The 24,180-nt window shown below is 37.9% G+C and overlaps 1 protein-coding gene across 2 annotated transcripts in view; it reads right to left on the bottom strand.

Annotated features, from left to right (window-relative positions):
• Nucleotides 1–11,220: 11,220 nt before the first annotated feature.
• Nucleotides 11,221–24,180, bottom strand: part of LOC131063147 (mediator of RNA polymerase II transcription subunit 15a) — a 101,104-nt gene continuing 88,144 nt past the window's right edge. For both annotated transcript variants that reach the window (XM_057996917.2, XM_057996916.2), the window contains exons 9-11: nt 12,126–12,320; nt 11,749–11,837; nt 11,221–11,631 (exon numbers count right to left, since the gene is read on the bottom strand). In XM_057996917.2, the coding sequence (XP_057852900.2) occupies nt 11,427–11,631; nt 11,749–11,837; nt 12,126–12,320 (489 nt within the window). In that variant the 3' untranslated portion in view covers nt 11,221–11,426. The remainder of the gene's footprint in view (nt 11,632–11,748; nt 11,838–12,125; nt 12,321–24,180) is intronic.

The following is a 24,180-nucleotide window of genomic DNA, read 5'->3' as shown; positions in this document are numbered from 1 at the left end:
ATTTGAATTAACATAATTAATTAATTAATTATGCGAGGAATTAAAAATAATTAAAATAATTATTTTTAAGTGTCTACACAACCTACCATATTCACGATTCACGTCATCATAATGGAATGAAAGTTTCTTTAAGAACTTCTAGTACACCCCTTGGTCGAAGATGGAGATTCCCATAAGTAGGCACTCATCCATTTATTACATTGAAAATAGTAAATATGGTAGGTTGTTCCTTTGAACCTTAGCTCATGTGAGTTTGTCTATGGAAATTCCTAAGAACATGTGATGTGCTTGTAGCTTGCTTTCTCTTTTCAAATGTGACTTGGGTCTTAGATAAGTCTTTGTGAGAGGTGGCAAAATTCACTCTATTGGCCAATTTTTTTGAGTAGGGAAGTAGGTAACTGACCACATCTATGTGACCAATGACCATAGCTATCAGATTGAGCTCTCCTTGGTGCCCTATGCTTGGACCTCAATATTAGCTATTGATGTTGGGATTAGGAGACATTCACCTTGCAAACCTTAGACAAGTTATAATAGTTTTATTTAATGTTGTTGAGAAATAATTGTTATGTCTCCAAGGAACATGGAAAGGGTGGACTCGAATGCCCTCTAATTGTTAGGAAAAATATTTAGTCTCTCACATGTGTCGTAGTGGCATTTAAGTTTTGGATGAGCCCCTACTTATTTTCCATTTTGGGGCACTACTTATGATTCTCTTCGTCCTTCAAATTTTGGATGAGCCCCTTAGCTGTAATGCTTGACTCCACACTCCTAATATCACCTTCGGTCTTGGACCTATTTACTTACATGGATGTGGTCAATTACCTACTTCCCTACTCAAAAAAGTTGGCAATAGAGTGAATTTCACCACCTCTCACAAAGGCTTATCTATGACCCAAGTAACATCCAAAAAGAGAAAGCAAGCTACAAGAACATTACGTGTTCTTAGGAATTTTCATAGAGATAAACTCACATGAGCTTAAGTTCAAAGGAACAACCTACCATATTCACTATTCACATCATCTGGCGTTTTAGTAATGAGCTTAAATTCACCCATAATGCTACACCTTTAGAGGAATGCCAAGCAGTAGAGTTGAGGGTTACATTCAATGCGGTTCTGAAAGCAAGAAAAGTGCAATAATTGAGACAAAACCCACCATACCTGTCAAAGTGCCATATTCTCTGCTCTCTATCTACTGTGGACTTCATTCTTATCAGTACTGGTTGTTTTGGTTTTATGTTTGGATTTGTAGGGAAATTTTGTTTGAATACTATTGTTCAAGTTGCATCTTCTCAGTATGTGGTCAATGTGATGAGTTGGACCCTGATTTCACAACTAAGTAGATTTGGTTATCAAAGGGTGTATATTTTCTTTATGTTTCAAATTACACTCGTCTCCCAGGAGGTGTGGGAAATGATTGCAATTGTGAATTTATGGGATCAATTTTGTAAAGGTTCACTCACCCTATAAACATTGTAATAGAATAATACTTTAACATAAGCAGAAGTTCAAATTAAGTATATGTAGCCTATCTGGTAATGACTTGTTCAAACCAGGATTCCATCATTTCCTATTCCTTCTTGCACTTATATAGGTGAGGGCCATGTTGCTACCCTTGTGTTGGTGTAATTATTTATTCATATAGGATATAATTAGACCTTACTTAAGTTGACAAGTAAATGCATAACATCGTAGTTTGCATATGAGACACTTAGGGATGTGCATACATTGGGAGTGTGCATGTAGGAGAAATTCCACCTTTTATGGTGTGATATTGTTGTTACTTTATCATATCCACTTATTTTGGGATGATAATTCCACCTTTGGTGGGTGATCCACCTCATGTGGAATATTTTACTATTTCTCCTACCTACCCTTGCATCTCATTGAGCCACATGTCATCTTTGTGTGTTCTCTTTTCTCTTAGCCTTGCCTTTATAAGAAGACTTGTCTACATTATAAGTAATTCTTAATGATCCAATTGATCTTATTTTGCATCTTGATTAGAATACGGTCCATTCTTATCAAATATTTTGTCTCTCTATTGTGCTATTCATTGAGCTCTTGATCTTGGCTATTTTCAACAAATTCTCACATGGTATCAGAGCCATTGGGGCTTCATTGATTAGTTTTTTTTGGAGAGATTTTGGAACTTTCATTTTCAGATCTGGGGAGATGTTCATTTCGGAGGCGTCTTATGGCAATTTCGGCCTCACCATTGCATCCAAGAGGTTGTTTCCATAACTTTTGAGTATAAATTCGGCCTATTTTGGAGAAAAATTTTGCCCAATTTGGGCGGTACAGTATGGATTTATTAAAAATATATATACATAAAATTTTTGAGAAATATTTATTTTCTATATTATTAAATTTGTAGATTTTTTTATTGTAAAAATCAATTTATTTTTTTTATGGGGTGTTTCACACCCGCCCCCCCCCCCCCCCCAACGACACCATACTATTTCATTTATTGTTTGCAGAGGGGGACCTGCCTCCCTTTTCCACAGGAAACTTCTAATCTACTTGGCCACAGTGACTGTCCTCTGCTCCATCTCCAACAGTAGCTCTCCTCTCCGATCGGGCCACCATTGGCTTCACCTCCGGTCGCGACGGGTCTACTGCTCCACCACTTTGGGCCCCGCCTCGCTTTCTCCGCCCGTTGCTGCGCTTTGGCAACCCTTGTCGCACTAACGCCCGAGACCTCTCCCACCAAGCCCTCGGTAGCCGTTATTGCCACATGGTGGCACTTCATTCATCCACGCAGCTAGTGCGACAGCGCCACGTGGCGTGTCTTCATTTGCCCGTGTCAAGTCAACATCCATTAGTCAAGGACACATGGTGGATATTCATTCATTCGAACCTTCACAGTCAACACTCTAGTCGGCCACGTTGATCTAACTCAGCTATACAGACAGACACCTCATCCCTGACTTATCTGCCACACGGTCCGCTCAGTCAACATCTCAGTCACCTACACAGTCATCGTATGGATCTGACACGTCAGCAAGCCACATCATCATACGGAATTCAGTCATGTATGCCACGTGTTTTGCCACGTAAGCGCCATGTCTTCAGTCCATACACCACATGTCATTGTCTGATTCGTCCATATCATATTTTTCGTACCGTACGAACAGCCATGCAAAGGAGTTGCGACATTTTTTCATCAGTCATACGACCATCAATTTTAAACTCGTAAAGTGTCGATGTCGGCCTGTGTCAGCACATTTTTAAAAAAATATTCAGCCCCTCTCCAATGAACTTTTTAATTTTGAAGGCAAACTTCAGAGGATCATAACCTGCTTAATTTTGCTCCTTTTTTGGTGAAATTTTTTTTATTTGGGCTAATTTTTCGTGCTCTTCGCGGTGGTGTTTCTATTTTCTAATTTTGGTGGACAAGTTTTTCACAATTTTCAGTTTTTGGTGATTGTACATGTCCAATCCTCGTTTTTGCAACTTCAAAGGCTCTATTCGAGCTCATACGACTTCCTTTTCAAATGCCATTTTTTTTTAAGTGCATAATTTTTATTTACTTTCATAATCTACTATCGGTTTGCAATGATTTTGAGTGGACATTGTACTTTCAGTATTAGGTCACTTTTGACCCATTTGATACTTGTAATTGTTTGGAGATCATTTATATTTTTTATTTGAGTCTATAAGAGCCTAATTGTGGCAGTTGTTAAACACAAATCAGAAGTCCACTTTGTCATTGATTGCAAGTGGTCCATTGTATACGCACTACACATAAAGTGCCAAAATTATCTTTCTTTTTTTGCGTGGGGGGGAGTCTCTCTTGTGATCTTGTCTTGTGATCTTGTGCTCTTTTATTTCATCATGGTTTCACCTAAGTTTCCTTTGTTAACTGCACATAACTATGCTTCTTGGAAAATTGATGCTTGGAGCAAGTTAATGGAAAAAAGTTTGATACAATATGTTGATGGAACAATAACAGCACCTACATATCCTAAAGTTGATTCTAATACTCAAGCAGACTGGCTTCTTAAAAACTCTATGGCTATTGGTAGTTTAAGGAAATATGTTTCAAAAGATCTCATCTTCCATATTGAAAAATGTACAACAATCAAAGACGCTTGGGACAAATTTGCTTCCTCGTATGGCAAAGTTGATAAGGTTAAAGTGTACATGCTTGATAATCAACTCTCTAGCCTTGATCCCAAGAATTTTGATTTCATTGAGGATTGTGTAACCAAAGCTAATGAGCTTAGAGCACAACTTTAGGATTGTGGTATAACCAAGGATGATGATCAATTGGTTTTCAATTTTATGCACAAGCTTCCATCAGAATATGTAGCCTTTGTCTCTAGCTTCCATACTCGAAGATTGACAAGCAGTTCATACTAGGCTCCATCTTTTTCTACATTGACAGAATTGTTGATTCTTGAGCAGGATAAGTTGAGGCAAATGGGGATTCTCAAGTCTTCAAAGTCCATAGCTTTGGTGGCTAATCAAGAGAAAAAAGGAAAGGGCTCCAACAAGAAGCAGAAGCACTCTAAGCCAAAGCCACAACAAGAGAAAACACCATCACCCTCTCCACAACAAAGTGATTCTACATCCTCATCCTTATGTAAGGGGAAATCATTTAAGGAGAAACATTTTTGTGCATATTGCAAGAAGTCAGGACATGATGAACACTATTGTTACAAGAACAATATTGATGAGTTGAAGCATCTTCTTGAGAAAAACAAAATTAATTTACCTTCTAGAATGTCTACTTCAGCTTCTCCTTCATCCTCCAAAGAAAAGGAAATTGATAAGGGAAAGAATCACACTAAAGGACAAGCTTTTTGTGCTACTACAAGTCATGATTTAGGGAGATGGCTTCTAGACTCAGGGAGATGACTTCTCATCATATGGCATCTTCGCAATCTATGTTCTTTTTATTTGAGTGTTGCCACATGCCACCAATTTTCATGGGCAATCATACTTAAATGAATGTGATTGGAAAAGGATCTATTGCCATTGGGGATAACTCCTTCAATGATGTGTTGTGTGTACCTCATTTGACAAATAATCTTCTTTCCATCTATCAGATCACTAATGGGGCAACAAGGAGAACTATGGAGTTCACACTTGATTCAGTTATCATTAGAGACTTGGACAGTAGAGCTATCCTTGCAACTAGGGTGATGGATCATGCAACTCAATGTACTCTTTTTCACATTTTGATGATCTTGATTCTTCACATCATGATCACACTTCTTACGATGATTTAAATTTTGAGAACTTTGGGTACTTGAATTTAGGGATTCTCACATGTGACACTGTTCTTGAGTCTTGCATTCCATCTCCTCTCCTTGAATCAAATCATCTATTGCACCTGATGATGCAGATGATAGGACAGTTTTGCCTTCTTGTGATTCAATGGGGCAAGATATATCTTGTCTTCCAGCTTCAGTTCATTGGGATACTGTTGACGTGTATTTTGTACACGACCAAACACAAAATAAAATACCTAAAGGTACCTTATCCTCTCTTAAATAAAGTCTCCGAATGCTGAAGATATCGCGAAAAGGATCAATCGGGATGACTTCAAGGTTCTTTGTATGTAGGATCTCTACGTGTGGATAAGCTCTATGTGGTATGATGTGATTTCCTGGAATCACAAGGGGACTTACACTTGGCGACCTAAACGTCTAATTTGCTGGAATCACAAGATTTTACCGGCTTGGACTTTGAAAAAAAAAGGAAAAAGGACGAAGGTGGGGAAATGATCTAATTCTGATACTAAGGAATGTCGGAGCAATGAATGATCTTTGATGAAATTCTAACTAAGTCTTGTTTTGACATCCCAGGACCATCTCCACAAGGTTAGTGCGATCTTCGAAGGAAAGCTTTACGATGTTCAGATCATCACTACAGGCATAGACACCATCAGGCTGATGCATATCAATGAAGAAGCGACAGTTGAAGTTAAGCTTAAGCTGAATGATTCCAGTTGACTACACAAGGCAAGTCTGCAATCAACAAACTGCTAGTAGTATGGATATATGAATTCCACCATCAATCAAGCACATTTCTTCCACTCATCTAATAACATGAAATCAAATATGAGAAGTATAGAGACCATGCAAATTGTCGAATCGACCCATAAACTTCACCATCTCTTCAATGAAGTTACAAGTCTTTTACAACATCTTGGCAACAATCTTTGCCTTCTCTCTCTACTCTACTCTAATTGCTATTCTATCAACTGGCTAATCACCTTCTAACAACTCTCTATTCACTAACTTCTCTCTAACTCTATATGCCTTTACAAAATGAAGAGTCAGGGCTTATATAGTGCCCATAATACAATTCGATGGCTCAGATCCATTTGAGATCAATGGCCAAGATTCAACAATGAAAACCCTAATTAGGGTTTGTTACAACCATTACATAGCATTTAATGCTTGACCAATGATAAAATTACATTTTTAGGACACATGTCTTCTCCGGAAAATTCGACCAATAGATAGCTGGGGTAGGTACATAGAAGTTTGTGCCACCTCCCATGAGTTAGGTACATTGAATCTGGACATGCTGAGGTGGACCAATCCGATTGGAGAAGTGATGACTGGGATGCCACCTCGTCTGACACTTAGTTGATGAGAATTTGATGTTGCTGAGAAGCTAGCTTTAATTAACTCTTCTGAAACTATCTGCTTCTTCAACAAACTCTTGCTTTAACTTCTTTTGTCTTTGATGTGCAGGATGATTGATGTACCTCGCCTTGAAATGCTGGACTGGAAGAAGTTATTCCTGATGATGCTTGACCGAAGAAGGTCGTCCTCATCGATGCTAGAATGGAGGAGGTCGCCCTTATCCTTGTTTGATCTTCTTTGATGAGAGCCTTCCGACTTGTAGATCCTTCGGGCTTTGGAGTCGCCATCTTGATACCTAAACAACATTTCAAAATTAGTAATATATCTTGAAGTGTAGAAATTAGACTTAAAAGGAAGATTTAAGATTTTAATTAGGAAACCTCATGATAAATCTAGAGTTATCATTTCCTAATCAACCATGCAACACTTAAACTTTTCCAAAACAAATGTCCAAAAATCAAACCTTAAACAAGGGTGTCAAGATGATTTTACCATACCTCCTCTTGAGTATTAAACTCTAAGAAATGATGTAAAAATAGATGAATTTCGCTAGGCAAAGTGTAGATCAAAGTTCTCCCTTGGATAAAATGTGCCTCCTTTAGCCTTAAAAGAATAAACTCCACTTCCTTCCAGCCTTCAACACTTGAAAGAAATTCGCTCCACTCTAGCTAGATTTCGCACCTCCAATTCGCACTTCAACCTCTGGATTTCGCTCCTCAAATAGCTCTCCAATTTCGCACTTAGGAAAGGATGAATGAATGATTAAACTTGAACAAAGCATCACCCATATATAGAGCGCTCACCTTGATTCCCTCCAAGGCTGACTTGCCAAAAGGGAAATAAAAATGAAATAAAATCCCCCTCAAAAGAAGGCCGACTTGCTTGTAAAAGCAAATAAATGCATTTGAGCGTCCACCTTTATTTAAAATTTGAAAATTAATTTTAATGCCTCCAAAGTGGATTTTTTTATTATTTTAAGGCCTAAAAATTAATTTATTAAATTAAAATGCCTTTAATTTAATGCGAATTTGATTTAGCCTTTCCAAAGGCCTAAAAGTTAGCAACTTGGTGAATTTTAAGGAATATCAACGCTCAATAAAAAATGAAGGATATCACCAATTTCGCCCTGGACCTTCAGTGAAGGTCAAGAGCGATTTTTCATTTTTTGCTCAATTTTAGCACTTTTCCACCTCCAAAATTTCTTCAAGACATTTCAACTAGGTCCTTTCACTGAATTGCAAACTTAGCTCAACCCAATTTTGGAGAAAATGTGTGATTTTGAAGTTTCTCGCTGTGGGCCCTCTCTGAGGGTCCGCAGCGATTTTTGCAATTTAGGTTTGATTCTTCATCATTTTTCATTAAAACTTCATTCATCATTTGGCAATGCCTTCCCTTAATCCACTCCAACCTAATTCGCTTTGTTGTTGTAAGGTAAAATAGGGATTTTCAACAATATCGCTAGAGGCCCTCTTTGAGGGTCCGTAGTGATTTTTCGTTGTGGGCCTTCACTGAGGGTCAGGAGCGATTTTTCATTTTCTAACCAAAATCATCAAGTTTTAAATGCAAAATAACATTCATCCTGCTCTTGGAGGTCTTTTCTCCTTGTCCAAACCTTACCTTAGCACCATTTTGAAAAAAACATACATTTTTTGAAAATCTCACTGTGGGCCTTCAGTGAGGGTCCATAGCGATTTTTTGGTTCTAGGCAAATTTCTTCATCTTTTAATCTTCAAATCACCTCCAAGGCATGACACATCACGTTCTCCTCCTATCCAAGCAAGATTTTATCTCAATTCTTCAAACCAAGGAGAGAAAACTGGAAAATCGCTATGGGCCCTCTCTGAGGGTCCGTAGCGATTTTTGTAATTGCCTGCAAAATATTGATTCTCAACAATTTCTTTTCACTTCAAGGCTTTTCAAACATCGTTTCTAACCCATGCCTAACCTTAGCTTTCCTCAAACTTGGATGAAAACTTCCCATTTTAGGTTTCTCGCTGTGGGCCCTCTCTGAGGGTCCGGAGCGATTTCTCGTTGTGGGCCTTCAGTGGGGGTCCGTAGCAATTTTTTTCATTTTGGGTTGATTTCCTCGTGTTGATCCTCCAAATTATATTCAACAGATAGACCTTACCTTCCTCCATCCCCTCCAATCATGAAATCACTTTGATCTTGCAAGAATAATGCATATTTGAAAATCTCGTTGTGGGCCCTCTCTAAGGGTCAGGAGCAAAATTTGACTTTTTGAACTCTCCGTCAGGATAATTTTTATGGAATATAACATTTATGTGTAAGTGACATTTCCTTCTATCTTTCTTCTTTCTTATACTTTAAGTTATATTCCATATATACTTTTAGGATGTTTGAGAGTGGTTTCTGACCTCCAGGAGTCATATTGTAAAATCTAGTTTTTGGAGGTTTTTTCAGTTTCCAAACTTAGTCAAATTTCAGGATCAGGACTTTACAGACTTAACCAAATTTCAGGATCAGGACTTTCTAGACTTAGCCAAATTTCAGGATCAAGACTCTCAGACTTAGCCAAATTTCAAGACATTCCAGACTTCATCACTCACCAATCTTGACCTAACTTGAACAGAACCTGCTATCCAGGTGATCCCCTTGGCGACACTCAAAACGCAAAGGCTAATAGACAAAACCCTAAAAGACCTAGAAAACAAACCCTAAAAAGCAAAAAAGTAGGGGTCCCCATTTGCAATGGGGCGATGTGTGAAATGGTCACAACAGATACCTACTTGACAAACATTGCAAGTTTGTTTGTGGAGTCCTACATTGCCGATTTGGGAGACATCATTGATGATATTCATCTTTTCTTTGATGAAGATCATCCTTCTTCACTTGTTGCGAGGGAACACTCTAACCCTCTTGTTCATTCTCTACATGATTATTCTTTTGAGGTTGATATGATTGTGGATTCTTATGTACAGCACTTGGAGGAGGTTTCTTTATCCTTAAAGGAGACATGTGAGTCTTTGGATCTTGTTCTACATTCATCTCTACTAGATCTTGGAGTGCCTTTTTCAGCAATATGGATCAATACACCACCTTTGGAGGGGGTAACTTTCGGCATCAACATGGAGACACTTGAACAGTTTTGAGAGACTCCATTCATCATGAGTTTTTTTCCTACATCTTCCCTTCATGATTGGGGAGACTTCATGGATACACCTTTGGTTTTGTTTCTTCCCAAGGGGAAGAACGTTGTTCGACGTTCATGGAGCAATTTCTTCACTCAACTTCAAGCTTCTACCATTGGTGCATATTTTACATTGAGGGGGGCCTACTTGGTCTCTCTTCTTCTCTCATATGAGGGGGACTTTTTCCTCACACGGGGTTTTGTCCTCCACATACTTCTTTGAGAGTTCTCTTGTATATATTCATTTCTCTTTTGGAGGGGAATTTTTTCCCACGTGGTTTTCTCCCGCTCTCCGTTTGTGAGAGATTTATTTGCATTGATTTGATTGCATCTCATATGTACATGGGTACCTAACATGGCCTAATAGTCGGAACCCATCTTGCATTGTTAACTTTTCCTCTAAGTTGCACCTAAGGGGGGGTGTTCGTGTAATTATTTATTCATATAGCATATAATTACATCTTATTTAAGTTGAATTAGGTAAATGCATAACATCATAATTTGCATAAGACACTTAGGGATGTGCATACATCGGGAGTGTATGTAAAAAAAATTTCACCTTTTATGGTGTGATATTGTTGTTACTTTATCGTATCCACTTATTATGAGATGATAATTTCACCTTTGGTGCACCTTCGGTGGGTGATCCACCTCATGTGGAATATTTTACTATTTCTCCTACCTACCGTTGCATCTCATTGAGCCACATGTCATCTTTGTGTGCTCTCTTGCCTCCTAGCCTTGCCTTTATAAGCAGGCTTATCTACATTGTATGTAATTCTCAATGATCCAGTTGATCTTATTTTGCACCTTGATTAGAATACAGTCTATTCTTATCAAATATTGTCTCTTTATTGTGCTATTCATTGAGCTCTTGATCTTGGCTATTTTCAATAAATTCTCACACCTTATTGTACCAATTAACGTAACATGGTTACTAATGATCTCTAACACAATGATATCTCCCTGATGTTAGGTTGGAAGTAAATATGAGCATATAGTCATATAGTTCAAAATATTCAATATCAACAAATTAATAAACTTTCAAGAACAAATGGTAAAATGGTCATATTTGTAAAGGACTTCGAAAAGCATGTTGCAAATGTAAATAGCCATACATACAAAATAACAAAACTGAATATGGTCAACATCTCTGAACCAAAGTTTGCTCAATTGAAATTGTAACAGCAAAGCTTCACTCTTAATTTTTATTATACCTGTTCCCACTGGTCAAATTCAACTCATTCTGATCATATTGTACATATGGGACACCTTTGAAATGCAAAATTTTCTCCTTCAATTCTTGATTTTATCAAATATTGTCTCTGCATTAAACTAGATTTGATGTCATAATCTCAGTTGCTTAGAAATGTGATATCAGATTCTCTTTGTTGACAATGGCTGGGATAATTTTTTGCATACAACCATAACAATCAGTTGCTGTGAACCGTGTAACAAGCAAACCATGTTCAACAGTACCATATCACATTAGGTTGGTTATAATCATTTCACATTTCCCCGAAAACAGTTAATTGTCTTGCTGTTTCCTTCCATGCATTTTAAACCAGGCTATAATATCAACTAGATGATCATTTTGAAAGACATGAGGATTACAATCACTTATATATATGATACATAAAAATATACTTTATAACAATTAAATGAAGAATTCTCAAGCATTTGTACAACTTTCCCATGTACCAAAACATGAGCTGAAACTCCCTCCTCCACTTTGTTGAGCATATTCAACTACTGTGCTCCGAGCACTCACATCCCAGGTTCTTGCCAGTGACAATATTGACATTGGTTGTGGGAGGGTCCGCACAGCTGCATGGAACTTTGCTCTTGCTTTAGATGAGAGATCCACATATTCCTTACTGTCACATTACCAACATGATTAGATAGACTTAGATCATTGTTAGATCACAAAAAAATAAGCACCAAGGAACTATGGATAGCTTTAAAAAAAGTTGTTCCAATCACAATTTACTCACCATGATCCAGTGGGAGCTTTGTCCAGAAGTACAGGAGAGCTATTTGGATAATCTACTGGAATGAGTAGACAAAGTGGCGAAATAGGTGTCTGCAAGGAATGAAAAAACAAGAAATAAAATTAAAAGATAACATAAATGCAATTAAAGTTGAGACTTATTTCTAATTGAATAGTGACAAATAAAATAAGAATTACAACTAGAATGGTAAAATAAAAACAGACCACTTGTAAAAAATATTGTTTTAAGTTCTGGAAGGACAGCCTGCTCTAAAAACAATTTGTAGGAGATGAAAGGATTACAAAAAGGTCACCCTTATGCTTGAGCGGAGTGACACAAGATACATTAAAAATTTCTTAATTATTCGAAGCAAGGCTCACCATTTGAGACAATCTATAGCATGGTTTCATGTTTGGGCTCAATGCTTTTGCATTATAATAACATTTTAGCACAACCCCATCTCTCCCTTCAGCTGCAAGTGCAGCAGCATCATCATCATCTTCACTGATCTCAACTGCAGTATCGATCAATTGTTGATATATTTCTTGTAATTCATCTTGGAGAACATGGCTCATCTGCAGAAACAGAAACAGAAAGTACAATAAAAACAAAAGTACTTGAAATGGAAGATGTATTATCAATGGTTTCAAGAAATGTTATATAATAATTCAACCCGGCATGAAAGTTTTCTCCAAGGTTGTGTACCTTCAGATCGTCTATGTTTCTAAATGTATTCAAGGAATATGGAGGAATAATTTTGTTTCCAAGCATGTTGGTAAAGTATATATAACTTGCCAAAATCAGCTTTTATAAACAAAAGATTCTTTAAATTAAATTGTTAGTATTTACTGTAAGCAAAAATAGAGTAAGGCTCCCACTAGAACTAGAAAGAAATACATAACAAGAATAACGATAATTTTCTCCTTATGAACAAATCCTGCAAAGAAATAGATTTCAGTTCTCACTGATGAAAAATTTACTTAAAATAATAAAGGAGTTGGCATGAGTTTAAAAATATTCTCCTCCTCTCATCGCAGTCAAAGTTGAAGATGATGTGGCTATTCTAAATAGTATTTACAACTCAAAGTTAGAAAATTAGAACAAGAATAATGCCACAACTAAAGTCATGCAAACCATAGTTCATAAACCCTGCGAGTACTTGCCAAGTTGCCAAGTACTTGTGAGTTTTTTAAATGCACCAGTATTTGCAGGTTTAACTCACAAGTCTGCTGAGGCAGGCCAAAACTCGTCAGAATTTTTGGTTGTACTTGCCAAAACTCGGTGAGGTCATGGTGAAAAATTAGTGGCATTGGAACTTTTCTCTTTTCCTATGAATTTAGTTCATAATAATTATCAGTTAGCAGCTAGCTATTGTATCCACTATCTGGGTTTGCATGATGATGTAATTTTATAATCCATATGTATTGAATAATCAAATTTAATAGAAAACATTTCCTCATGGTTTTTTAGACTTGTTTGATACATTTTGTAATTGAATTTTGCAATTTCTAAGAAATTATTAATATCCATAATGCATCGCCATTCTGCATTTGCCAAAAATGTTCTCTTCACACCGTAGCCACTTCTAGATTTCCAAATGCTGTCCTGCTCTCCCTATGTCAAGTCCCCGCGGCAAACCAATCGGACCAGTTGTTGTTTTTGCTCCATTGTCATCTTCCTCTTGACCACAGGGCTTCCCTGGTTTGGAATTCCAAATATCCTAGCGAACTCGGCAACAGAGTAAGAGATGGTAAGATGGCACTCGCCATACTTCACCATCGATCTGTGTATGCCTGTCGTAACCTGCCACCATTCCCTTCAGAATAGGTTCAAAATCTTTGATGTTGAAGCCGGGCATGGCCAGAATCTTATCAACCCCTATTGTCTTTAAATTCTTCTTGATGACATAGGCATCATCCGTCTCGTCCCACCACACTCTGTAATCGCTGCCATTCAAGCCTTCCCATGTCAGGGACTGCACAGTCACGTGTTCATCCCTCTGCACTCGTGTCCAAACTTTTTTCCCCTTGCTGCTTCCTGGTGTGGCCATGGTTCTTGCATGTATCACGTTGCTTCCATCACTGAGGTTTCCAAAACTCAATCGTGTCATACTTCGATCAATTTTTTGTCCTTGTTCAATTCTCCTACTGAATGTACAATCGCTATCAGGACCGTTACCCTAACCGTTCCCCAATTAACTGAATTCTGCAACATGCTGTCAACTGTCAAAACTGTCCTTCCTTGGCCGTACGAACTTCCCTCCTAGATTATCTCTCTACGGATTTCTTGAAACTTTGTACAGATGCACTCAATTCTGTTGTGCAGGCCCTCGCGTCTGGTACCGATTTCTCTCCCCTGTGATCTGTACGAATTTAATTCTGCCGGATGATCGACCTTGTGCGGGTTGTACAGAAATTGGTACAGATGGCTATTGTATAGATTTGAATGTTCATTGGCTCCACCCGGTCTATACGATGTCAGAGTTAACCTCGTCAACCTATTCGTATGGAACCATACGAACAACTATCCTGCTCCCTCGATTGAAATTTTCGTACGGAGCCATATGACAATTCCCCCTGATCCTTGTTTTGCGATTTCCGTACAGAACCGTACGAAAATTCTTCCTTACTATGTATTGGTATGGAAATTGGCTTCGTACGGATTTCTTCGACACTTACGTCCGTACGGCTGCTCCACCCCCTAGCGTGTACGGAACCATACACCTCCAATTGGCTCTGCCAGTCTCTAATCCGTACAGGAGTGTACGGCGAGTTTTCCCTCAACGAAATCCTCCGTTAGTTGATCCTCCCATACTTTTGCCTACGTGACCTCTTTGTGTGTATCACCTTCAATGACTATCAACTGTTGTTCAAATGGTCAGCCCATTAGTGGTTACCACCTGCCGCCATATTGATCTCCGAAATTTGAATTGGCAATGACGCCAAAATGTTTGCTCCCTACAATGAATATGTTCTAACTTTACGAAACAAACAGATAGTTTCAGTGTATGCAACCATATAACCAAAGAATTCAATGTACATAGAACATGAATAACAGTCACGATATTATGGCAGAAAAATTTTTCCTTTATTGCATTCTAGAAAGTTTAGTACATGATCATTAATACCGCCAAGGTTCCCTTTCATGGCAATATATACTGCTTGACAGTTAGTCGAGGTGCCAACTGTCACAACTGACACTGGGAACCCACACGGCCGACTCATTACAAAAGTATTATTAAAACATAACTAATAGCATTATTCCTAATTGCCACCTAACAAGGAAAAATTGGCCAACGCTCTAAAGAGCAACATATACAATTTTCTCAAAAACCGCAAAAACTTTTGCAGATGAGTACTAAGCACTATTTGCTCCAAAAACTCCAGAACAGACTACAAGATACCACGTTTGCAGATGGTCGCCCCAGCAACTCCAGGTGTGACCCAAAACAAACTACAAGATAGCACGATTTTTGTGGAAAAAACTATCAAACCCTGGAAATTGAGTTCACAAATCACGTTTTTGTAGAAAAAACAGTAAAACCCAAGAATAACAAAATCCCACGCGAATATCGCGAATTACATATGATATATGATTTTTGAGGAGAAAAATCGATCAAAACCCATGAACAATTTTTCAAGAAAAAATTGTGAAAACCCTTGAACAATTTTTAGGAAAAAATCGTGAAAACCCAAAAACAATTTTTGAGGAAAAAAATCCTAAAAACCTATACAAATAATTTTTGAGGAAAAAATTATAAAACCCAAAAAATAATTTTTGAGGAAAAAATTATAAAAAACCCAAAAAATAATTTTTGAGGAAAAAATTATAAAACCCTCAAATAATTTTGTGGACAAAACATTATAAAAAACCCAAAATAATTTTTATTTTTTTGGAGAAAAATTATAAAACCCGAAATGATTTTTTTAAGATAAATTATAAAAACCTGTTGCAAGTTGGAATGAGAACTTCAAATTGCAAGAAGCAATCCTGATTTTATACCATAGCAGAAAACCCAGATGTGGATTTGGAAGACGCAAAAATAAGGTCGCGCAATTGAGAAAATCAAGTCGTGGAGTGCAGAAAGAAATAAAGAACCAATCTACAACTCTCAAATGCTCAAACATAGCAAACCCACGAAGGGAAAAACCCTTCACGTGGAAAAAATGCAAAACCAGAAAAAAATACATCTCAAAAAACATGCGGGAAAAGAAGCCCGTGGCAAACGTTGCACTAAAATGTGTCTTCGAGAAAAAATCGCCCACAAATCATCCCGTCACAAGAAGAAATCGCATAAAAGAAAACCTCGTCGAAGATATGCAAATCGCACGCAAGAAACTAAGACGGAACCCCTCGTGATTTTTGCTGAAAAAAAAAAACCCTTGTTTTTCAGACAAAACCAATTGTGACTTTTGCTAAAAAAATTGTGCGATACTTTCGAAAAAATGCTCTTTTTTTGGTCAAGAACAGACCCACGAAAACAAATGCCCATAAACCTACAAAAAAAAAACTTCGCACACAAACCCTCCAATCAGCAATCAAATTTTTTCATAAAAAAAAATCTTTAAAAAAAAATTTCTGAAAATATTCCATGTAGGAGGCTTATGAACTTTTATTAAAAAATTCGCCAAACGCCAAATCCTAAAAAATCCCATCGACCCGCTCTGATACCATGAAAAATTAATTGTTCAAATAATCGATGTATTCAATGTATTAACAAAGGAGACGAAGGCTCCTTAAATAGAGCTTACAAGACGATGTTTCCAAAAAGAAACAATCGTTAACTAGAATTACAAATAACGCTAAAAATAAAGACTACATGTTGTGACATATTCACACGTCACCCAATTGCAAATGGGGACCCCCACTTTTTCGCTTTTTAGGTTAGTTGTCTTAGCTTAGCTATTGGTAGTAGTAAGGTCTTTTGCTATTAGCCTTTCGTTTGAGGAAGTGCACTTTCTCAAGTGGCTAGGCAATGGTAGAGTCATTTCTCCCTCCTTGGGTTGAAAAGAGGTCGAGTGATGTCAATTTGAGCATAGTAGGTAAGGAAGGTCAATTGCAAGTTGAAAGGGCAAAATTTGACTAAGTACATGTTGCTCCCTCAAGAACAAATACGTCTTCCTTTTCTCATTCACAGGAGCGAATACATCTTCCTTTGCTCCTCCTTAGGAGTGAGTACGTCTTCCTTTGCTCCCTTCTAGGAGCAAATGCATCTTCCTTTGCTCCCTCTTAGGAGCAAATACCTCTTCCTTTGCTCCCTCTTAGGAGCAAAATCCTCTTCCATTGCCCTCATCTTGGAGCGATTTTAACTTCTTGAACATGTTTGAGGATAAGAAGCAAGTTTAAGTACCTTCAACATCATTTTGATCATGGAAAGAAGCAAATGCATCATAATTTTGACTAAGGAATGGAGGGAAGATGACAAATTAGGATCACTTCCAATGCTCCTTCACAGGAGCAAAAACACTTTCATTGCTCTCCTTTCAGAGCATAAATCCCTTCCATTGCTCCTTGTTGGGAGCAAATTTGTGTTCCTTTGCCTGAATTTGAGAGCGAAATTGCTTATAGAGCTTTCCCTTAAGTTGATTTGATGCCTCCACTTGCATAGATGACAAATTACTCAAACTTGAGTTGATGAAAAGGAAAATTTGAACAAGTGTGAGAGATTTTCCATTACCCCTCTCTAGGAGCGAAATAACCTTCCATTGCTCCTCATTAGGAGTGAATTTCACTTCTATTGCTCCAATCTCAGAGCGAAATCATCTTCAAGATATTTGGTGAAGGAAATTTGACAACTCTTGAATATGAAAATTCAAGAGATGAGTTGATGAATGAAGAACAAACATTTGGTTGAGTATCAAAAAATTTCCTTTGCTCCTCTCTAGGAGCAAATTCTTGTTCCATTGCCTCCTTTTGAGAGCGAAATGCTCTTCCTTTGCTCATGAACAGGAGCGAAGTTGATTTCAAGACAATTCTTGAGGTTATTTTGAGCTATTTTCACCCACGAATGACTAGAACCTAGAGTTGGGTTGATAAAGTGGAGATACTGATTGAAATTTTGACTAAATGATTACTTCCATTGCTCCTTGATTGGAGCGAAATTGCCTTCCATTTCCCTTCTTTGAGAGCAAAAATCTTCCCAAGGCAATTTTGATGATAATTTTAAGCATTTCACATGGGAGAGATGGCGATTTTGAGACATAACAGGTTAGAATTTAGCTAAGTGGTTATCAATATGCTTCCATTGCTCACAAGTTCAAGCGAATTATGTTTCCATTGCCTTGAAAGCTGAGCGAATTCTTGTTCCATTGCTCTACTGTAGGAGCAAAAAGTCCTTTCTTTGCTCCCCTTTAGAAGCGAATTTGCTCAATTAAAACACATTTGGTGCCAAACATAATCCAAATTCAAAAGGAAAATGTTCAAGTTGGCTGCTCTAAAGGAATAAACGTAATCTTATTCAAAGCAATCATTTAGTCACTAATTCGAAGCAATCCTTTCTCCTAGAGCGAACTTGATCAGCAGATCAGCACTCCCCATCAACTTCACTAGTGACTTTGATCAGCAAGGCAAGGAATCCAATCAATATCAATAGCGAATTTAATCTACAAGGAAGCACGTCATTAGCGAACTCCATCACAAGGACAGCGAATTCAGTTATCCAAAGGAGCGTCCTCCCCTATAGAAACACATATCAGACCTGCAAAACATAAAATAGGAGATCATGTAAAAATGGGAGTATGTAAAGGTTATATATCATGTGTGTTTGATGCCCATTTGTTTGTTTTGCAGCAGGTAAAGAAAGAAATCAAAGGGACCAGGTTGGAGGAAGATCGGAACAAGTATCTCAAGGAGAAAATTTCAACATCAAGGTCAAGATACAAGGAAGACATCTTCAAGAGGACCTCATAGGCAAAAACAAGGATACCAAGAAGGTAACTACACAAGAAACATTCACTTATACAAGAACGTTGATGAAAGAATCAACAGCGTCACAAAGAAAGAGTTTCAAAAGAGTGAAGAAGCAGCTATGACATCAAGGGTTCATTCCAAGGCAGTCACAAGATCCAAAATTAAGAGGAAGTCAACATCTACACCTTGCACCTCCATGATTGAGACATTCAAGAGGATAGTTTCAGAAGAGTTAATCAAAGTTAGAAGATCATCATCATCGCTGCTGAAGCTGGATAATGTTGAGTATCAAGAAATGTTATTCAATACTCATTCATGATGATGAATCCAGTCTACAAAGTGCAAGTTGAGGTGGCGTCCTAGTCACCACTCACCAAATCAAGGAGTTTCACATCAGCACGTCCGGATTCAATGAACCAAGCTCATCATATGGAGGCACAAACTTCAAGGCACCTACCCCTGTTTTCTATTGATTCACATTCAGTATTGAACCTAAATGTAATTATTTCATTGGCCAAAATAAAGTTTGTTGTAACAAACCCTAACTAGGGTTTCATTGTAAAATCTCGACCATTGATCTCAAATCAATCCAAGCCATTCATTGTAAAATGAGCTCTCTATATAAAGCTCAAGCTCTTCATTTGTCAAGGTTAATAGAATAGAATAGAGGAATAGTAGAGTAGCAGTGAATAGACAGTAGCTAGAGTAGAGTAAGAGGAGAAGGTAGAAATTGTTGCCCAAGTTGTAAATAAACTTCCTTTTCATTGAAGTTATGGTGGAATATGTTGTTTCTTTACAAAGTGCATGGTTTCTTGTTGGATCTTCATGATAGCTAACGATAATTAGATGGATGAAAGAAGTTGTGAATGATTAATAATGAGATTTGTTTCTCCACACCACTAGCCCCTTGCTCACTGTAAGGGTGCCTTGCGTGGTCAACTAGAATTATATGAGCTTAACTTCAATTGCTACTTGCCTAATGGATATGCATCGTCTTGATGATGCTTATGCTGTTGGTAGTGATTTGAACATCATTTTGCTCTCCTTAGAAGATCACACTAGCTTTGTGGAGTTGTTCTTTGATGGCGAAGCAGAGCTTAGTTGAATTTCACTCAACCATTCATTATCTCTTGCATTCTTAGGATTAGATTAGACTCCCTAAACCCTATACCTTTTGCCCTTTTTTATTCTACAAGCAAGTAGTTAGGATATAAGTTCCAACGATTCAACTATTCAACGTAAGTCCCCATGGATTACCAGCAATCACATCAAACCAATCAGCTTATCCACACGTCCTGACCCGACATTTAAGAACCTTGGAGTTATCTCAAGTGATTCTTTTGCAAATCTTCAGCATTTAAGAGACTTTATTCAAGAGAGGGTAAGATACTTTTGGGTATTTTATTCTAAGTTAGATTGTGTCCAAAAAACACATCAACACTACCTACTAACTCTAAGACCCTAAAAAAAGAACTAAAGATGACAACTAAGACGACAACTAAGATGACCATTATAGAATAAATAAATATTATTTTAATATTTTTATCTCCCTTGAACTCTAGACCTCTCTCTCTCTATCTCTATCTCTCTCTCTCTATCTCTCCCCCATACCCTCGTGAGTGTTGATGTGTTTTTCATGCACATGCGAACACAGAATCAAATACAAAGGTATCTTATCCTCTCTTGAACAAAGTTTCCTCGAATGCTAAAGATTTCGCCTAAGCATCAAGCGAGGCAACTCCAAGGTTCTAATATGTAGGTTCTGAAGATTTGGTCTGATGTGATTATCCTGGAATCACAAGGGGACCTACATTCGAATGCCCTGAGCATCTGATTTACTTTAGATATCACTGGAACATGGGTCTTTACTGATCCTTGATTTTAAAAAAGGGAAAAAAGGATAAGTGTTGGAGAGGAATCTAATTCTAACACTAAAAATGTAGGAGCAATGGATGACCTTTGATGAAACTCTAACTAAGTCTTGCTTTGATATGCTATGATCATCTCCACAAGGTTAGTGTGATCTTCTAAGAATAGCTTTATGATGTTCAGATCACTGCTACAAGCATAGACACCGTCAGGTTGATGCATATCAACGAAGAAGCAATAATTGAAATTAAGCTTAAGTTGAATGATTCCAGTTGACTACGCAAGGCAAGTTTGCAATCAACAAACCGCTAGTAGTATCGATATACAAATTTCACCATTGATCATACAAATTTCTTCCATTCATCTAATAAAATGAAATTAAATTTGAGAAGTATAGAGGCCATGCAAATTGTAGAAACGACACATAGAATTCATCATTCCTTCAATGAATTTTACATGTCTTTTGCAACAATGTATTGATAACAATCTTTGCCTTCTCTTTCTACTCTACTCTAAAATGCTATCTACTATTTAGCTACTAATTATTGACTCTCTCTTTTGCTAACTCCTAACTATTAACCTTTACAAATGAAGAGTTGGGGCTTTATATAGAGAGCCCTTTACAAATTGATGGCTTTGATTGACTTAGAACCAATGGCTAGGATTACAAGATAGAAACCCTAATTAGGGTTTGTTATAACAAACTTCCTTAGCCAATGAGAGAATTACATTCAATGAGTGTGACCAATAGGAAGTAGGGGTAGGTACACTGAAATTTGTCCCATCCCTGATAAATTAGGTACATTGAATCTGGACATGCTGAGGTGGACCAATCCGACTGGAGGAAAAGTGACTGGGATGCCACCTTGTCTAACATTTGTATCTTGGTTGATCATCCTCTGTCCTTGATGCACAGAATGATGTACCTTCTTGACTTCCATGTACTTGATGAGGCTTCCTCACTGTCAAGTGTTCTTTCTCTGGTAGCATGTCTCGCCTTGAAGAACATGTTGGTAAGGTCATTCTTCTTTGTCATCATGTGGGTCTTTTGTGTGGTAGAATGGAGTCTTTTGTGGATAGCCTGGAACTCCTCGAACACTTGAAGTCTTCCAACGCTTTAGAAGCATCTTGAGTCCTCCTCCATGCCTTTGGAACGTCCTTGATGATGATGGGCTTAGAAAAGATCGTCCTTGTCCTGATCTTCTTCCATCTGCAAAACAAACCAAAAGATAAATTAAGTACACATGATATTTATCCCGACCATAGCATTTTTTACCTTAAATCATTAACATGAAGGCATCAAAATGGAATTCGCTTAGGATCCTCCCCAGGGACAGGCCCTATAAGAATTTCGTTCTGGACCCTTTGGAAGGGTCAGGAGCGAAATTTGCAAAGTTGCTCAATTAGACCTCATTTTCAACATTACCTTACCAAGATCAAGTCATTCACCTCCAAAATTGCCAAGGAATAGGTTTTGCTCAAGGACCTAGGCAAAATATTAGACCTCCTAGGAATTTCGCTCTAGACCCTTTGGAAGGGTTTGGAGCGAAATTTGCATTTTAGGACAAATTCTTCACATTTTGCGACCACAACTTACTCAAATGCATGCCTAAGGATCTTTTTTGATCTCAATCAACACTAGGCTTGATGCAAAATTGGGAGCAAAATAGAGGTTTTAAGAATTTCGCTCTGGACCCTTTAGAAGGGTCAGGAGCGAAATTCATGATTTAGGACAAAATCCTTCACTCCTTCACTTCTAATCATTTCCTAAGGCAAAAACATGTCAATCCACTTCCAAATATGCCCAAGAAACTAAGATGTTGGTCTAAACAAGGAAGAAAATGAGGTTTACGGAGAATTTTGCTCTGGACCCTTTGGAAGGGTCGGGAGCGAAATTCCCAATCTTGGACAAAATCCTCACTTTTCAATGCTTTCATTCACTTCCTAAGGCAAGAACATGTCCATTTACCCCCACTATGTCCAAGGAACAAGGCTTTTAGTCTAAACAAGGAAGAAAATAGTGTTTATGGGGAATTTCGCTCTGGACCCTTTGGAAGGGTCAGGAGCGAAATTTCCATTCTAGGTTGATTTCTCACTTCTTCCATTCAATTTTCCTTCAAATTTGATCGAACTCACCTCTCCTCACCACAATCAAGTCCATTTGCCATCCACCTAGCTCAAAACAAGGTCTTTTCAACGTCTTAGGCAAAATAGAGGGTCAAATTGAGGATTTTGCTCTCAACCCTCTAGAAGGGTCAGGAGCGAAATTCCTATCTTGGGTTGATTTTCACTATTCCATCGCCTCAATTCACCTTTCAAAGGTAAGAATGCATCAAAGTCTTTCCAACCATGGATTAGAAATCCAAAACTTGGCCATAACAAGGAAGAAAATAAAGGTTATGTGAATTTCGCTCTGGACCCTTTGGAAGGGTCAGGAGCGAAATTCTTCCTTGAGCTCATGTCTTACCCTTCTTCTCCCTTCCTTGGCTTGGATATAACTTCTTAGACCTCCCCCTATCATCATCCAGCTTAAATCGACATTCACTTCAAGATTTTGTGAAGAAAATAGGATCTTATATGAATTTCGCTCTAGACCCTTTGGAAGGGTCGGGAGCGAAATTCACCCTTAGGCTCTAATCCTAACTTCATCTCCCATATTTCTTCATCCAAACAAGTGCTTTGCCCTCACTAATGCCTGGGAATGACTTAGTTCTTAGCTTGGGTCAAGGTAGAATGTCTTATGGAGAATTTCTCTCTGGACCCTTTGGAAGGGTCAGGAGCGAAATTCCTATTATGGGCTTAATTCACCTTGAAATTGTCTTGACTTTGCCTTAGACTCAACCTTTTGATGCATTTCCTTCCATATCCTTGCAAATCAATCTAACCAATGAATGACTTAGGCGAAATCTTAGTTCCTCTGTGAAATTTCGCTCTAGACCCTTTGCAAGGGTCAGGAGCGAAATTTGACATGTTAGTCTCTCCGTCAGGATTCATATATGGAATATAACATTTAAGTATAAGCTTATACTTTAAGTTATATTCCATATATATTGTCAGGATGTTTGAGAGTGGTTTCGGACCTCCATAAGTTATAATGCAAAATCTAGTTTTTGGAGGATTCTTCAATTTTCCAGACTTAGTCAAATTTCAGGATCAAGATGACATTCTAGACAATTTCAGGATCAGGATGACATTCTAGACTTAGCCAAATTTCAGGACATTTGAGGATCAGGATGACATTCCAGACTTCTTAAGGCAAATTCACTCTATCCTTGATGTAAGGGATGGGACCTAGGAGGACATTATGCATTCAACCAAGGTTTGATTTAGCAACTTGAAGTGCGACCAGATAGTACACAAAAAACACCCTAGGAACGATCTAAATAACCCCTAATCACTCAATTGACCTGACCTCTTGAGGAGATCCACCTAACTCAATCCCTTCAATGCAAAGGCTAAGACACTAAAATGACTAACAACAAAACCAAAAGGGCTAACCCCAGAAAGAAAAAAGTGGGGGTCCCCATTTGCAATGGGGCGATGTGTGAATACATCACAACAGTGAGATATGTCCCTTAAGATCTCCATCACATTTTCCAATTTTATAATTTCACGTTATTTCTTACATCAATTACTTTTTTAAGTTGTTCTAATTTT

Source organism: Cryptomeria japonica, chromosome 11 (assembly GCF_030272615.1).
Source record: "Cryptomeria japonica chromosome 11, Sugi_1.0, whole genome shotgun sequence".
NCBI lineage: Eukaryota > Viridiplantae > Streptophyta > Pinopsida > Cupressales > Cupressaceae > Cryptomeria > Cryptomeria japonica.
The sequence above is the reverse complement of the archived record's forward strand: the minus strand, read 5'-3'. Positions and strand labels throughout refer to the sequence as shown.